The sequence below is a fragment of the Salvelinus fontinalis genome, chromosome 2 (assembly GCF_029448725.1).
Source record: "Salvelinus fontinalis isolate EN_2023a chromosome 2, ASM2944872v1, whole genome shotgun sequence".
Taxonomy (NCBI): domain Eukaryota; kingdom Metazoa; phylum Chordata; class Actinopteri; order Salmoniformes; family Salmonidae; genus Salvelinus; species Salvelinus fontinalis.
This window is the reverse complement of record NC_074666.1, coordinates 43,837,119-43,855,560: the sequence shown is the minus strand read 5'-3', so window position 1 is coordinate 43,855,560 and position 18,442 is coordinate 43,837,119. Positions and strand designations below refer to the sequence as shown.

Below are 18,442 nucleotides of genomic sequence, written 5' to 3'. Positions count from 1 at the left end.
ATGCTGACCTTTGGAACATCTACATTTTAAAAAGTCTAATAAATCCATGTAAAATAGCCTCCACCACAATAAATCCATGATTTATTTCAGACAGGCCTAAAGAAGCATGATATGAAGAAAGAACAGAATAGCATACTCTGAGTTGTCCTTGGCTGTGGACTACACAAGTTCAATTAGCAGAGAAGATTTGCTTACAATTCTGTGGCATTGTTTAATATTATTTTACAGTTTGAAGAATACATTTGAACAAAGCTGAAAAAAATAGAAAGGATATTTTCTCCAAATGACTTGAGGGAGTGCGCACATGCAGCTATTCTGTGTTGAGTGGTTAACAAAGAAATAGGATATTCTATATGCTTAATTTAGAGTTATTCATGTAAATTTAGTTGTTCTACAAACGTTAGGCTATATGTTTAGATTTTTAATACATTGTAAGGCTGCATGATGCAACTCTAATGATGATTTGAGAAAAGCCACTTGAAAGGCATGAGCTCTGCTTAGTTTTTTTGTGTGCTGGCTGTACACACTTCGTCAGTCTCTCATTCACAATTTGAGAAGCACTTGATAATAAATCTATGCTTTTTGCAGCCTTTCTCCCTAAATGCTGCCTGCACCTCTCACCTCTCTCACACAGCTCTCCATCACCTGATCGGGTCTTTCTCACAGGCTACAAGTGAAGACAGACACATCAGGGACGCAACTGTACGTGTCCTTATCTAATTCTGATGTGCATATTGAACATTTTGGAAGAACTGTCCACATTTACTTTTCGTCAGCCAACAAGATTAGTAGGCCTAACAAACAGCAAAATCACTAGCTTATGTGAATCTACTATCCCCCATAGTACAAAAGTTTACCTATTCTATTCTGTGCGAGAAATAAATATTCCAAACATAGTCTGGGACAGTTGTGGGATGCGATAGATCCCAAATTAATACAACCATTAGGATCAAAAACATTTTTTACGCAATGAGGCTGAGGCAACAGATCAGACTGTTTAGCTTAAAATGTTGATAAACTATTAGACTATTTCTTCACATTATAAGCGCAGCAATGCCCACACGGCAGTAGGCTATAAGCGCAAATGTTCCATTAGCGAGAAAACACCATTATCCAAAGTGACCACAAAAGCGATTATGCATGTAATGCTTTTATTATAAAGGTACATTTTTATGGTGAAAATGATCTTCCCCAAACTTGAAACTCACATGCTGCTTATGTGTGCCAGTTAGGCTCTACACCCCTTGTAAAGCGGATTCATGTGCATTTGGCCACTTTAGTTGTGATACAAACCTTATTAAAACATATAGGCCTATGGGCTAGGCTACATGAGGTGTGTGAATATGATTTGAAAAAGTTGGGAGAAAAAGAGGCATTGTTTCTTATGCTGGGCATCATTCACAAGTGATAATATATAATTCACAAGTAATAGGCTAATATTGTCACCCATCAAACTATACTTGATTTCATCTTGTCTTTACATATACTAAGTAATATATGTGTGAAATTTGTTTTGATTTAGAATGAACCATTATCATGCACCTGTATCGGAACAGGGGCAGCCGGAAAAAATACATGTCATCTATGCACTTAAATAGCAAATGGAGGACGCTTTTCCCCATGTTTTTTTCTCATGCCAGCCAGGTAAGCTATACTCCTGTTGTAAATATAAGCAATGTGCTTAATATTAGGAAAGTTTAAAAATAAATATAGTAGGCCTAGCTGATCCTCCTCTTTTCAGTAGAGGCCATAACTCTGTTTTCTCGCACAATTGCATAGCCTATTGAAATGTTGAGCAACATGAGCTCATGAGCTCTCATGAAGTGTTTGATTAGGATTAGAGGGACAATAGAGTGTTGAGTACCAGACAGTTAGCAAGTTTGGTAGGCTACTAATGACCATCAGCAGCATCAGAGCTTGGAGAAGCCTAATTACCACGACTAAATGGTGACGTGGAATTTGACTGTCTTCATGACTCATGACCGCCAGTGTGGCGATAATACAGTCACCGTAACAGCCCTAGTGGTAGCAGCATCATGCTGTGGGGATGTTTTTTAGCGGCAGGGACTGGGAGACTAGTCAGGATCGAGGGAAAAATGAACGAAGCAAGGTACAGAGAGATCCTTGATGAAAACCTGCTCCAGAGCACTCAGGACCTCAGACTGGGTCGACCGTTCACCTTCCAACAGGAAAACAACCCTAAGCACACAGCCAAGACAACACAGGAGTGGCTTCGGGACAAGTCTCTGAATGTCCTTGAGTGACTCAGCCAGAACCAGGCCTTGAACCCGATTTAACATTTCTGGAAAGACCTGAAAATAGCTGTGCACCCCATCCAACCTGACAGAGCTTGAGAGGATCTGCAGAGAAAATGGGAGACACTACCCAAATACAGGTGTGCCAAGCGTGTAGCATAATACCCAAGAAGATTCAAGGCTGTAATTGCTGCCAATGGTGCTGCAACAGAGTAATGGGTCTGAATACTTATGTAAATGTGATATTTCAGTTTCTAACAATCTGTTTTTGCTTCGTCATTATTGGGCATTGTGTATAGATTGATGAGGGATTAAAAAAAAAATCTATTTTAGAATAAGGCTGTAAGGTAACAAAATGTGGGAAAAGTCAAGGGGTCTGAATACTTTCCGAATGCACTGTACACACATATGATTTCAGTTTGGGCGTGTGATATAACGGTTGGAGCAGTTTATTTCAACAATATAAAGACAAACGTGTATTAACAATGGCAACTGCCATGTTGAGTTGAGCCTTGCTGTTGGGAAACCACCTTAGTGTCTGACTTTCGGCTGTCAAAGATGCACCTCCCCCGACTTCACTCTTTGACTTTCCTCTACAGTCGGTTGCTTTCCCCTTACTATTCAAACACCCTCAGTCTCGCTCTCACTCTCTCTCATTCACTCACACATTTTCTCTGTCACTCACATACACTCTCTCTCTATCTAGACACATGCACATTTGTGGCCTGCTGGAGGTTATTTTGCAGGGCTCTGGCAGTGCTCCTCCTTGCACAAAGGCGGCTGTAGCGATCCTGCTGCTGAGTTGTTGCCCTCCTACGGCCTCCTCCACGTCTCCTGATGTACTGGCCTGTCTCCTGGTAGCGCCTCCATGCTCTGAACATTACGCTGACAGACACAGCAAACCTTCTTGCCACAGCTCGCATTGATGTGCCATCCTGGATGAGCTGCACTACCTGAGCCACTTGTGTGGGTTGTAGACTCCGTCTCATGCTACCACTAGAGTGAAAGCACCGCCAGCATTCAAAAGTGACCAAAACATCTGCCAGGAAGCATAGGAACTGAGAAGTGGTCTGTGGTCACCACCTGCAGAACCACTCCTTTATTGGGGGAGTCTTGCTAATTGCCTATAATTTCCACATTTTGTCTATTCCATTTTGCATAACAGCATGTGACATTTATTGTCAATCAGTGTTGCTTCCTAAGTGGACAGATTGATTTCACAGAAGTGTGATTGACTTGGAGTTACATTGTGTTGTTTAAGTGTTCCCTTTATTTTTTTGAGCAGTGTATATATATATATATCACTCACATACTCACTCAATTCAATTCAAGGGGCTTTATTGGCATGGGAAACATATGTTAACATTGCCAAAGCAAGTGAGATAGATAATATACAACTCTCTCTCTTACTCACACACATACTCTCAGTGCTGTGTACTGGTGTCATATTGGATGTGTTTGGCCTTGGTTGGTAGTGTTTCCTATGCATTGTGTGGTCAGAGCCTATAGTGGATTGGTCAGACCCCCCATCAGAGCCTGCCTTCTGTTGGCCCTCTGTGACCCAGATCTGGTCTGGACCAGATTAGACAGAAGGGTCCCTCCACCCTCCACCTTCCTAATTTTCTCTTCTCTTCTCATTTTCTCTTCTCATCTCTTCTTGTTTACATTCATACATACGTACAGTTTTCATATGCTATGTTTTGACTTAACACCTTGCCACATTCTCAGTTTTCAAAGACAGTCAAACCTACCCATCTCTATTAAAGGTCGAGTTTGGGCAAAAACACAAAAATCACGTTATAACTGATCAGTGCACCATCATATCAGGCCATTTAATGTTTAAAAGAAAATGGATGATTACGATATTTGGCTACAAAAGTGCAATTTCTTACCGATCGCTACAGCTTCCGTCCAAAAACAAATCCTGTGAAATTATGTCAACACATACTGGAGGAGTTACTGGCTATCTATTGTGACAAACTTAGGAAATGAACTAGCTTCGTTGGTTGCGGCGCGCATTACCAGAATGGTAAAAATTGAGAAAGAGGCACATTTGGACCGTTTTTCATTCACAAAGTTGACCTTTAACTCTGCTCAAATATCCTCTTGACTGCATACGGCTTTGTTTGCGACCCCTTTTGCATATAAAACGTCTTCCCAAAAGACAAAAGCGTAAATCTCTTCTCGGCTGTGCCATTAACATGGAAATTGGAATGTGACATTTTGGACAGGACAGGGATTTCAATGACCCACTCCACCCCATCCCCAACTCCCCATCCTCCTCCTCATCCCTCCATCTCCCTCTCTTTCTCAGACTATTCCCCCTCTCATTCTTTAGTGGGCGTTTCTAGCCTGACACTGGCCTAATGAATGAGCAGGATGATTTATGGCAAGAGGGGAGAAAGGGAGCGATGGAGGGGGGAGGACTTGGAAGTTTAAGGGAGTAAAGGGTCTTCCAGGATGCCCATGAGGGTGGGAGGTAAGTGGGGTGAGGTTTGAGGGTGTCGAGAGGGTCTGTGAGCTAGTATGTCAGCATATTTGTCCTCGGGGTGGATGCAGTGTTTAGGTGTACATGAACCTCAGTACACTAGTAAGGTAGAAGTACTTTTATATCAGTTGTACATCACAGTTTTGTGTTGTCTCTGTCGAGCGCAGATATAATATGTATATGATTTGGTCTGAATGTGTTCATTCGGGGCATGTGTATAATGTAGTATTTGTGACGTGACTTAGTAGTGCATCCTGATTAACTACAAAGGAATGCATTGGAGCTCCTCATGGAGTAGTCCCATCCCCACTTCCTTATGAATTTTCCTTGATCCAGCTAGACCCAAAACACTGTCAACTCTGCAACATGCCTCGTTGTTCGAGGGCACAACAGTAGGCTACAGTACAGTGCAAAGACAACCCATCGTGTCCTTTTTCAGTTCACTGCTGGGGCACAATTACAGTAGCACTAGCAGGACACTCTTTGGCGTGTGTGTGTGTTTGTGTGTGTGTGCGCACATAAGGCACCTCAGGGTTGTGGGTGATGTCTCAGGTGGACAGAGGAGACTTTATTTTTTTTCACTCTGAACTCTAGGCAAAGGCCTCTCACATTGGCAATGTCATGCTTCTCCGTGCAGAGCCAACCATGTGGAATGTACTGTGAATAGTCAGAGGCTTCAGGATGAAAATAATGAAAACATGACTTCAGCTTTTACACTTTCACTCCACCTGACAGTTCTCCCCCAAACCAAAAGTTTGTCAGATGTTTCCATAGTTGCCTAAAGCTGAGTGTAAATTCTACATAATCTGTTGTGTAGAGCAGAAAGCTATTCTGCAGTTGGAGAAATTGTTCGGTCTTGGTGCCAAATCTAACTAACTATAAATTTGGATCTGTCTCATTTTGTTTTATTATAGTTGTACACTGTAAACATGTATTAGAAGACATTCTTATGAAACACTTTAAAGTTCAACTGCCCCTTAGAACGAACATTTCTGGTTTTATACGGCCTATGTGGCATCAATATAAGTCATAAACATAAATTGTACTGTCAAAATAGACAACAAAGTGTAAATAGGATAATAAGTCAGTCTCATCCAAAACAGTTTTGTGAGTTCGTCACAATTTACTGGAGGGTTGGGATTACGATCATGCCCACTTGCGCAGTGCCCATTAACACAAGAGAAGCAGCTGTGCTGATCAACTGTGCGTGCTCTATTCAATCATAGCAGCAGACAGTGAGACAGACATCCCATTAAGCAGTGCCTCAGACCTCAGATTCCATATGAAACACTGCCAGACAGACACACTCTGGTAATAGATAGTGAGAAAGTTGTAAACAAATAAATGGCACTGAAGCACACACGTCGCCACTCGCCAATGACTTAATAAGTTTATTGTGGACCAGCTGCTCAATGTGCCTGCTAACTACCACTTGCTAGCTTCATTGACAAACACAGAGTTAGCTAACTAGAAAGTGATTTCGGGCACTGATGAACAGCATGTAGCTTGTGCTTTACAGTATTTACGATAGTTTGACAGCTTGCAGATGTAGACATGTTATTGTTCCAAGAAATCAGTCCTAAGCGTGCAGCCAGACTTTCCTGACTGGATAGACTGTATGAAGTTCACTGACACGTTTTTCAGGCAAATATCTTTACTCGGGAATTACTGCACTAAAGACCTTAGCTAGATGTAAAATTGCACGACTTAAACCTCAGCAGAAACGTCTAAATTAATGACAGATTTCCTGATTCATCTTAGATTCATTCTGACTATTTTAATAAAGTGGCTATTTTGTTGTTACAGTGAATCAGAATGGTCAAAGAAAAGTACCTGCCAGGGTACGATATGCAAACATAACCACAGATGATCCATTATACTGACCAAATACTCAAGTGGCTGCTCTAACAATGAAAACAAATGTCTTAAAAAAAATGGAAGGCAGTCGGGAGAAGGCAAGATCAGGTGGGACCAATGAGAGGGCAGATATGGGTGTGAACAACAGGTACAGCTCCGATATGAAGTGTATTTTCTCAAAGTTACGTGTCCTACATATATCAGTACTCGTAACAACCTAAGCACTACGAAACTTCCATTCAGTCAAATAAGCCAGACAAAGCAAATAAGCCATGAATATTTTTGTTAACCAATCTGTTAGAGAAGACAGATTTTGGGAGCAGGTATCCCACTCGCTTCGCCTCGTCCTCTCTGACATAGCACATCCACGTCAAACCACACCCCCAAAGACAAGACTCAAATTGCCTTCAGTCATGGCTGCTAGCAATTCTTAATGTGCAATCTTCAAAACGAGGCCAAATCAGGAAGTGCAGTAAAGTAAAAAAGTGTATTTATTGTTCAACAAATGTATTTTATTGTATTTTTACAAAACAACAAGACTACCAAAAAGTTAGTCGACAGAACAGGTCTTTTTTTAACAGAATACGCAAGTCATCACACAATTGCAGCAACACTCCTTCAAAAGTGACGGTTACAATCTTTTCACAACAAGCTCTCTCTGTAAAAAAAAAAATCTAACGTAGAAAAGAACAACATTCTCATCGGACGACAGGCGATAGGGATCCAAAGACGACAGAGAAGACAGGCAGAGGCGTCCTGAGAGGACGACGAACCCCTGCAGTTTTATCTGTCCGGCCGGCTGCCTGACAACACACATTGTGCTCCATATTTTTTGTTGTTTCTCCGCCACAACAAGTGCAATAGCCTTTATGCTTCTCGAAACGGTATGCATTTCTACAAAAAGAGGTTGGCACATTCAAGACATTAACTGTTTATAATAATGGACCTTTTTTTCATTATAAATACAATATACTTTTTCTATCCCTGTATCCAGAACCCACGTAAAAACAGTACAGAGATGGCTATTTACAAATGAATGCGGGATGAGCCCAAGAGTCATAAATAATCATAATAATAGCAAAAAAAAGGGATGAAAGTCCGTTCTTCTTGCATTGTTCCTTAGAATGTGATCATATTCTTTATTTTGTAGCTGTTTGTGTCGATGGGAAAAAAGGGAAAATGGGAGGCATCAAAGGAACGTGTTTTGTTTCTACGTGAGAATGTTCCTGTCTCCACTTATCTCATTTCCTGAAAAAGACAGACAAACGTGTCAGAAAACATGTGAAAAAAGGAACAAAAAGCAGAAAGCCAAGGCTTGTTTATTATCTGGACATAACAGGTAGGAGCTCTAACAAAGCATGTATTGAGGATGATTCTCATAAATCACAAAGTTCGTCTACATCGCTTGATTTAAATACAACAAAATATATTTGATTTGTCAATTCATTTTCAAAACGGAAACCAGCTATACAACTAAATCAGAGGAGCTTAACAACCCAGGTGGCTAAATAATAAACGATAAAATGTTGGAATAAAACACAAATTTGGACTAATAACCATAGAATGTTTCTAAAAACCCTCTTCAGCTCTATCTCACTGTAACCCCAAACGCTGGTCAACCGCCCTATGGGAACAGCTCTTGTTCGTCCTTCATAGACTACTTGACTCAGTAATCATTTGAGGGATTGGCTATTAAACAAGGAAGTCAAGATCTGAGGGAGTCACACAAAACACATCCCCCACTGGGGGGGGTAAAGACCCTCGCCCCTACCCCCCATTCAAACCAAGCCCCCCATTCACCCGCTCTGTCCAAGTGGAAAGATAACGCTCAGCAGCGTGACAGGAGAGGGGTAACACGGAACTGTCTCCCCAGTGAAACACACAGCCCATCTATTGTAAGGCCCTGGCTTTAATGTTCCTGGTGGAGCACGAAGGGAAGTGGAGATGAGGGAGGCATCAGAGTGAGTTCCTGGGTAGTCCACATGTGGGGGAGGGGGGGGATACTGTGAGGCTTTTGTTAGATCTCTAATGCAGGTCAAAGGGGAACGACCTATCATTGGGTCACCGATCGCCTGAGAACCAGCAGATCTGTAGGACAGTGTCTGGAACGACAGAGCCAATTCTGCACCTAATAAACGAGGTCATCTAGTACAAATTGCCTGAAGCTCTACTGAGCATAGCCTAGCTGAATGAATGACAAAGCTAGACGTGGTGATAGGTTGGTAGATGCTGTATATTTTATATTTGGCAAACATTAAGATTCTTAATACTCCAATATTACCAATTTTCTGTTTAGATCGAGGTACAATGGTCGCAACAGTGGCAGTTGAAAGCAAGTTACCACTGGGAATCACCATGGGCACACAGAGCAAATGCAATGTACCAGTAAGTGGTTATACAGTAGTTTGACTACTAAAGTCATTTTTGAAAAGATGTCAAAATGTTGTTGTGGTTGTTTCTTTTCTAGTCTTTTTTAGCCCGGGGGACATACTACACAGCTTGTACCCACTTAAAAGGCCTTCTACCCCCTCACTAGGGTGCCTGCTCAGAGTGCACTTAAAGCAGCGATCCCACAAAGAAGTGTACCGTCAGTGCACTACAGAGGGAGAGTGGGGTGGGGGGGGGGGGCTGAGTTTGACATTATCCCACACTGTGCAGGGGATTTTGTGTTTTGTGTGTGTGCGTGCATGCATATTTTTTTATGGCGAGAGAAATCATTTGTGAGCGTGTGTGTTTTATAGAGAGAAATATAGTATTTGTGAGCAATAGTAGATATCTATACGCTTGACAGTGCTTGTCATTTTGCTCAGTTATCCCTCATGTCAGCATTTCCATGCTAGTGAATGATTATTTACACACGTATGACACTAGCACTGAACCATAGACAATTTAACTGTTATATTATCTATGCCCTGAACTGTGTACAGAAACGGAATACATTTGCTGGATACTGATCTGTACTTTTATTGACAAAGACCAATGCGTGGTAAAGGGGCACGCTTGAATGAATTGATGTATGTATTTTCATAGCACATGGTCTATGAAAGCTGCAACATTTTTGGCCTTGTGAGATACAGTGGCTGCAGGGAAAGATCTTGAGCTGACACTCGTTAACTAGTGAACTTTTTAAAAGAGACCAGTGGACAAAGAGTTGCCTATGGTATGTATAAGCTGGAAGTAGAAGCCTAAGTGTTGTCGTCCATTAATTTACTCCAATTAGGTGAGGGATGATAGATAGGGTTAGGGTAAAATAATAAAGGAAATATATTTTAAAATATATATATGGGGGATTGTAAATGATGCAGACAATTACAATGACAGAAACCACAATCTATTTACAATATTAAAGCTAAAAAAATAAATAAAAAAAAGAGTCCCTGTCTTAGCTAAAACACAAAACATGACATTACCCTAGGTCACCTCATCTGTATTATATCTCTTCTCAGCCCCCAAATAACCCCTGAACACCAGTAGACATTGTAACTCCCAAGAACTAGAACCCACCATGATCCCCTTCTATTACCACTATTACCACAACCATAGTGTCTCTTCTTGCCCCCCTTCCTGATATGAACAGCTCAACAGCTTCCTGATATGAATAGCTCAACAGCTTCCTGATATGAATAGCTCAACTAAATGCCAGAGAGAAGAGAAAACCAGCAGATATTGTGGCTGCCAAGAACCAGAAACCTTGTATCACCTCTCCTCGTTGCGTTTCCTGCCTGGGCAGTGACCCCCTCGTGACCCTGTGGAGCCCCGCGATGAGGAGCTTCCTGTGATGGAGCAGTTGCTGGACATATGACCCCCCCGCCCCGCCAGGTAGCTGGGTTTGCCATATGAGATCAGGTCCTCATCTGTGGAGGAGATGGGATTGGTTGAGAGGGGAGAGTTAGGGTCAGGGATCAGAGATGTACATGTTGGGAATGGAGAGTAAGAGAAGTGGCTATATTCTACTGATAAGAGGATCTTGTAGGATGGAGGGAGTACTACGTCGTGAGTTTTTAATGGATGGATTTGTGAATTGAAATGTATTCATATGTTAGTGTGTGTGAGAGAACGTGTTCATTAGCATGATCGATCTATGTATTATTTATTGTGTGAATTACTATTTTCCCTGTGAATGAGTGACTGTGTTTTGGTGCGAGTGCTAATAGGCTACTGCAAAGGCTCTGGCTGTGCTTGTGTGTGTGTTGTGAATATGAGACTGAGCATGTGTGTGAACACCACACTTCAGTATCTGCACCACTCACCGTCTTGGCGTCGCTGTCCCGATCCCTTCCTGTTGGGAGTGCTCCGCTCTCCTTCTTTCCTCTCCATGGAGGACAAGGTCTCGGGGCCCCCCTCTCTGTCCAGGGACGTGTTGCCACATTCTACAGTCCCTGCTGGGCCCCGAACTGCTCCGTTCTCTGGTGGAGGCTCTGGTGGAGGGGGGAGGTCTGGAGGAGAAGACAGACAAGGACAACAGGGTTAGGGTTACACTGCAATGGAAGAACAGTAAATATAAGCATATAGGCAAACATACATAATGTAGGCTTTACACACACAGAGACATGCTCATGCCCAACACACATTCATTGATTTGTTTGTTAATTCGTCCAAACACGTATGCACGCAGACCCCAACCACGAGATGTTCACTCCCTTACCGTGGGGTAGACGGTATCGGAGCATGAGGTCTGATACCAGACAGTTTTTATCTACAAACCATCAGACTGCTGAACACTAAACTGGACTGACCACTGCACCTTAGCAAACATGCACTCACTCACGCACCCACACACCCACACAGACATACAAACAAACATATATACAGTACCAGTCAAAAGTTTGGACACACCTACTCATTCAAGGGTTTTTCTTTATTTTTACTATTTTCTAATAATAGTGATAATAGTGAAGACATCAAAACTATGAAATAACACATATGGAATCATGTAGCAACCAAAAAAGGGTTAAACAAATCAAAATATATTTTAGATTCTTCAAAGTAGCCACCTTTTGCCTTGATGACAGCTTTGCACACTCTTGGCATTCACTCAACCAGCTTCATGAAGAATGCTTTTCTAACAGTCTTGAAGGAGTTCCCACATATGCTGAGCACTTGTTGGCTGCTTTTCCTTTACTCTGCGGTTCAACTCATCACAAACCATCTTAATTGGGTTGAGGTCGGTGATTGTGGAGGCAAGGTCATCTGATGCAGCCCTCCATCACTCTCCTTGGTCAAATAGCCTTTACACAGCCTGGAGGTGTGTTTTGGGCCATTATGCTGTTGAAAAACAAATGATAGTCCCACTAAGCGCAAACGAGATGGGATGGCGTATCGCTGCAGAATGCTGTGTTAGCCAAGCTGGTTAAGTGCGCCTTGAATTCTAAATAAATCACAGACAGTGTCACCAGCAAAGCACCCCCACACCTCCTCCATGCTTCACGGTGGGAACCACACACGTGGAGATAATCCGTTCACCTATTCTGTGTCTCACAAAGACACAATGGTTGGAACCAAAAATCTCAAATTTGGACTCATCAGACCAAAAGTCAGATTTCCACCGGTCTAATGTCCATTGCTTGTGTTTCTTGGCCCAAACAAGTCTCTTCTTCTTATTGATGTCCTTTAGCAGTGGTTTCTTTGCAGCAATTGAACCATAAAGGCCTGATTCACGCAGGCTCCTCTGAACAGTTGTTGTTGAGATGTGTCTGTTATGTGGCTGCAATCTGAGGTGCAGATAATTCTAATGAACTTATCCTCTGCAGCGGTCTTCATGAGAGCCAGTTTCATCATTGCGCTTGATGATTTTTGCAACTGCACTTGAAACGCTCAAACTGTTTGAAATTTTCCGCATTGACTGACCTTCATGTCTGAAAGTAATGATGGACTGTTTTTTCTTTTTGCTTATTTGTGTTGTTCTTGTCATAATATGGACTTGGTCTTTAACAAATATGGCTCTCTTCTGTATACCACCCCTACCTTGTCACAACACAACTGATTGGCTCAAACACATTAAGAAGGAAATAAATTGACTTTTTGCAAGGCACAGTTGTGAATTTAAATGCATTCCAGGTGACTACCTCATATTGCTGGTTGAGAGAATGCCAAGAGTGTGCAAAGCTGTCATCAAGGCAAAGGTTGGATAATTTGAAGAATCTAAAATCTAAAATCTATTTTGATTTGTTTAACACTTTTTTGGTTACTACATGATTCCATATGTGTTATTTCATAGTTTTGATGTATTCACTATTATTCTATAAAGTAGAAAATAGTAAAAATTAAGAAAAACCCTTGAATGAGTAGGTGTCCAAACTTTTGACCGGTAGTGTACATTCATGCTACACACACATCACAACTGCTGCTACCAGACTCTTATTTTGATTGTTAAACACTCTACAATTTAAACACTTGCCTGCCAATCACCCCTTCCCCAATACATGTGTAAATATTGGACTATAAATTGTGTCTTCCTGTGTTATACTTCTATTCTACTGAGCCATTTATCTTTTATTATTTCTGCATTGTTAATTACACTTGAAACACTAACCTCCTTGATTCAGCACCTCTCTTCTGTAAGCTCCGCCCTTGGAGGTCTTCTTTTTCACTCGCGATTTCTGGCCAGGGGGAGTCTGTGTGTTGTCTGCTGGGGATGGCAGAGCTCTTACTGTAGGTCAGCCAGAGAAGAAAAAAAATTACTATAAGGTAATGGGGTTATGGGTCCTTTGAAGCACTGTACATGGACAACATTGCAAATAACAACATTGCAATGTCTTATGTAATTCCAGCTCTTTGTTTAGGTATTACGAATTACATACCGGACATAAATTAAAATACATTTCTGTTAATGTTGTGTGTGCGTGCAAGTAAGTACAGATACTGTATCTTAATATGACCCAGTGTCTCACGCAGGTAAATAATCCTGCAGCAACAGGAAATGTGAATTATTATGTGGATTATTTAAAAAAATTGTACGGGTTGATACATTTTTCGTTGTGACAAATCAAGTCTGACATTTTAAAGTGGAAATTGCTCAGTTTAGAAGCCTTTTTAAACCTCAAATACACTACAAGTTTGCATTTCCTGCTGTGAAGGAACATTTCTGCAACAACAGATGATTAAATTAGGATGCAGCATCTGTATGGGTTTGTTTGCCCACTGTTCCCTTTCCATGTGTATAAGCACATCTGTGTGTGGAGCATTCACTCGTGTGAGTTTGTGCAGAGTGGTAAGCATCACTGACCAGGTGTGGTGGAGCTGACGTTGTCGGCACTCAGCGTTTCCCCCTCGCTGAAGTCACGGCGATGATTCGAGCCATTGCGGAGCGGTGTGCCCCCCTCGGAGTCCTCACTGTGCTGCTGGGCTGAGAGGTTAGGGTTGGACTGGGTGAGGGGAGGGCTGGGCGCCCGGGGCACTGAGACGGGACCACAAGGTAACCTACTGTATAATGGCAAAGAAAGAGAGGGTGCTTAGCAATAGCAATTACTTACTTTTATTATGTTACACAATTGAACTATTGTTTTGTTCATTTGAGGGAGAGATTTTACTGCAAATATGAGTATTGTGCTATCTGTTGTTAATGACATTGGGCAATTACCATAACAAAGCGTTCATTACTTTATTAATCTGTGTTATTACCCTCTCATTCATCTGAACAAGAGAGTATTCAATGCTATCACCATTAGTATGGCTACAGTGTCTACCTGTACATACATGATGTGACTTTTAGAATTTGACTATGTTTGGTTTTGTTAGGCTGTGTCATGTCATACCGTGCTAGCTGCTGCCCGTCATGGTGGTGAAGGTGTGCTGTGTCGTGGGGTGGATGGTGGCTCTCCTCTCGGGGCGATGGCGTGAGAGTAGCAGTGGACTGGTGACTGTAGGAAGTGGTGGGGGACGAGGCGCCACCCCTGAGGGGAGGGGCGGGACCATCCTCACAACCCTCGGTCAGATAGGTCCTGTCTGGAAGGGGCGGGCACCACTCTTCCTCATCAGACCTGGGAAGGAGGAGAGAGTCACTTTTTCCATGAGTTCACTTTAGACAGAGTAGGATGCCGTGGCCCCTAGGAACACTGATCTATTGTCCGTTTTTGCATTATCCCTTTTAATGGATTGGGGAAGATAAACTGTTCCTAGATCTGTGCCTAAGGGCAACTTCTACCTGGAGCATTATAAAACAGTCACCGCTTGTGCAGTTGGTGCTATGGAGCAGTAGGTAGCTCGATCACAACACATTCACAATTCCCTCTTTAGCTCATAATGCTTACAGCATTGGTCTGTAGCGTATCGATTTCCACTGCTCTACAGCGCCGTTAGACAGCCTTCCCTGTGGGTCTGCTGAGCGCCATGTCTTGCAAGGAGACCAGGGTGTGCATAGAATCACTTAAAGGGTGTTTTCATACATTTGTGTTTGGTAGAGAGGTATGTGTGGAGAGAGGGCTGTGTGCCTGTGCCTGTGTGCCATGTGTGTGTGTCATGTGTGTGTAATGTGTGTGTATGTGTGCATACATGCGTTTGTGTACACCATGGAGGAAATGGGCAAGGCCAGGGAGTTAGCTAGCTGTTATAAGGCCAACGTTCCTCTCAGCTAGCCACAGGGACTAACTCAAAGGTTAACGACATTTTAACTGAGGTTCATCACCAATCTCTGCTAACGGCTAACAGCTGCAGGGGGCTAGGTGGAGGGGTGCATGAGAAAGCTGCTGAATGATTATTTTGTTCTGTTGACCCGGAGAGTAGAACATGAGAATGGGAACGGGCTAAAGTAGACTAATGTTATTAGCTAGTGTTATTAGTTGAGACTTGGGAATAGTGGCTAAATTGCTAAATGCCGGCTAGCGTCTTGGCTAGAGCCAATACAACCTACAGTAGCTGTCAGAAATGGTTAGAGGTAGAAGTTCGTAAGCCTCATGCCTGCTTCAGTTGAGCTGCTAGCCTAGCCTATTCGGGGGGAGTGAATGGCAGGAGCGATAAACTGAATGGTCCCCTTGCCAAACCTCCATGAATACTGACAATATTATCGTTTACAAAGTGTGTGTGTATTCATTTTGCAGTGCGACAGTAATGTGGTTCAGCAGGGAACTGGAAGAAAAGGTGCATTGAGGTCCAGAGCTAGCAGGGTTAACAGAGCGAGAGACCAAAGGGAAGTCTGTCCTGTCCGGTCAGAGAGGCAACGTTAGGCTAACATAAGTGCAGAGACAAGGGCCAGGAGAAAAAGAGGAAGTCAGAGGCTCATACGTCTGTAGGACAGTATAGTAAGTAGCCTTGCACGAGCCTTAATGGCTCATAGGAGCACGAGCTCAAGCTTCTGTAGCATGAGGCAGCTTGATGTACAAGTACACCCTCTGGACAGGAAACTAGTCTTTCGCAGGGCCTTACCCCTAATCTATCTCCTTAATACTGAGTGCCAAGCAGAGACGCATCAGATCCTATAAAGAGTGTCCAGAGGTTATTTAAGAGATCTACTATACCTTAATAAATGAATATTACCTTCATGTTCGCAAGAAGATGGTGTAATCATCGGTGTGTGTTGTGCCAGGCAGCAGCATAGTGTGTGTGTGTGTGTGCATGTGTACACGGTTATGTATATTCGTGTGTGTGTGTGTGTGTGTGTGTGTGTGTGTGTGTGTGTGTGTGTGTGTGTGTGTGTGTGTGTGTGTGTGTGTGTGTGTGTGTGTGTGTGCGTGCGTGCGTGCGTGCGTGCGTGCTCACCCTAGCTCCATGTCCTCATGGTCATCTAGGGGCAAATCCTCCACCACACACTGCTCCAGCTCCCCAAAGGAGGGGGGCGCGGGCAGGACTTCAGTCCAGCTCATAGAGGGGGTCTTCACCGCTTTGCCCATGGACTTCTGCTTGGGTTTACCTGCACATAGACACACAACGAGTTGTTTTCGTTCTGTACAGTGGGAAGATTGGTCCTAAGGTCTCCAAATACACGTTAATACACTTGGAAAGGGTATACATGTATGTCACAAACATAACTCGAGGTCCCTCGTAATTTTCGGAGGCATGAATCAGTGTTCTTGAAAAAGAAAAGGAGAGTCATACACTCAAGGAGTTCAGATGCAATAATTGAATAACAACGTTTCGACAGCCAAGCAGTCTTCATCAGGGTATAATGACAAACACTGCGGGTCACTAGTTTATATAGGGTTTGAAAGCACACACACAGGTGTCTGTAATCATGGCCAGCTGTGGCTTTATTTCATTGGTTGATTTACGGATATAAATAGAACATATAAAAAAGCATGAATGGATTACATGCAATCATAGATACAATTTGGCTACATAGGCATTCTAACATTATATACAATGGATAGCAAAAACATGTGCTCCACTAAGGCAGTTATTTCTATTATAACTTGTCCTTGTGGTAAAATAACTATGTGGGCAAAACGAAGCGCCAACTAAAAGTAAGAATCTCTGCGCATCGTAGCACCATTAGGTGCAAAAACTTTATGTACCCAGTTGCGGCCCACTTTTTGGAAGCAAACCCCTATTTCGTCCCTTCGCTATATCGGCATGGAACACGTCACCCTCCTTAGAAGATGGGGTGACCTTGAAAATGTATTGTGAAAACGAGAGGCTGTCTGGATCTTTAATTTAAAGACCCTTGCTCCCTTTGGTCTCAATGTAAAGTCTGATATGAAGCCATTCTTGTGATTATTGGTTTTGATATCCATTGTACATCATTTGTAAATCAACCAAAGAAATAAAGCCACAGCCGGCCATGATTACAGACACCTGTGTGTGTCCTTTCAAACTCTATATAAACTAGTGACCCGCAGTGTTTGTCATTATACCCTCGCCTTGTTGGTTAAGGGCTTGTAAGTAAGCATTTCCCTGTAAGGTCTACACCTATTGTATTCGGCGCATGTGATAAATACAATTTGATTTGAAGACAGCTTGGCTGTCGAAACATTGTATCTGAGATCCTATAGTGTGCTTTTCTTTTTCAAGTGTTCTACTCCGCTTACCAGGTGTGCGTTTCTTCCGCCTCCAGATGAATCAGTGTTACACCAATTTCCAGTAGGTTAGCTACCGCTACGTCTCTTGTTGCTATCTAGTAGGTACCATAATGCTGTTCTATGGCTCCAAAAATGTCAAAGTGACTCCAGTTATTATATTTAACTTAGTCTTTTTTTGTGAATGTTGCTTGGGGTTCTTGGTGCCCCATCTTGAATCATACCAATCTTAAACGTAGTCTTACCGCTGTCCGTCCTGCAGCGGTCGGGCTGGGCGTACTGGGAGGAGGGTCCGGCGGGCTGGGTGATCCAGTGGCCGCCATCTTGCTCTGTGGGGCTGTGAGACCCCTGGAGTCCCTGGTTGGTGAAGGGCATGATGGGAGTGCTGGCATAGGGTGTGGTGGAGGAGTAGGGGCTGTTAAAGCTGCGGAGGTCCTCGGCAGTGGGGTCGATGGTGCTGTAGATAGGGCCTTCGGTGGAATCGCCCGTGCTGTACTTCTCTGTCTGGTTCAGGTAGTTGGATATGCCCGCTTCTGGTGCCGAGGGGGGTCAGAGGTGAGAGGTCAGATTCTAGTGAGAGGTCATCTTTTATCATTTGATTTATGGTTATAAGAGGATTTCTAGATACTTAACTGCAGAGTTAGTGTCAAAGTTGTTATGTGAGCTACAGTTACCATGACATATGCAGGTTACACTATTTGGTAAGGCAAAATATATTTTATTTAACAATAATTCAACCTGTTGGATTTTCCAGAAGTGCTTGAATTCAGCCCCAAGTCTGCCGTACAAGTTGATTTCACATGAGATGATGAAAACTATACTTTGAGACTTCTTCAAAGACTGAAGGAAGATCTCAATTGCATACTCCTCATGTCCTCTCTCCTCTCGCATTGTTT

General features: G+C 42.8%; 1 protein-coding gene across 3 annotated transcripts in view; it reads right to left on the bottom strand.

Annotated features, from left to right (window-relative positions):
* Positions 1 to 7,090: 7,090 nt before the first annotated feature.
* The window catches only part of LOC129819426 (roundabout homolog 3-like), a 306,994-nt gene continuing 295,642 nt past the window's right edge, over positions 7,091 to 18,442 (bottom strand). For 2 of the 3 annotated variants that reach the window (XM_055875763.1, XM_055875768.1), the window contains exons 20-27: positions 17,792 to 18,079; positions 16,294 to 16,444; positions 14,355 to 14,579; positions 13,826 to 14,022; positions 13,133 to 13,249; positions 10,851 to 11,036; positions 10,300 to 10,454; positions 7,091 to 7,850 (exon numbers count right to left, since the gene is read on the bottom strand). In XM_055875763.1, the coding sequence (XP_055731738.1) occupies positions 7,842 to 7,850; positions 10,300 to 10,454; positions 10,851 to 11,036; positions 13,133 to 13,249; positions 13,826 to 14,022; positions 14,355 to 14,579; positions 16,294 to 16,444; positions 17,792 to 18,079 (1,328 nt within the window). In that variant the 3' untranslated portion in view covers positions 7,091 to 7,841. The remainder of the gene's footprint in view (positions 7,851 to 10,299; positions 10,455 to 10,850; positions 11,037 to 13,132; positions 13,250 to 13,825; positions 14,023 to 14,354; positions 14,580 to 16,293; positions 16,445 to 17,791; positions 18,080 to 18,442) is intronic. The other variant, XM_055875764.1, reaches the window with a different exon arrangement.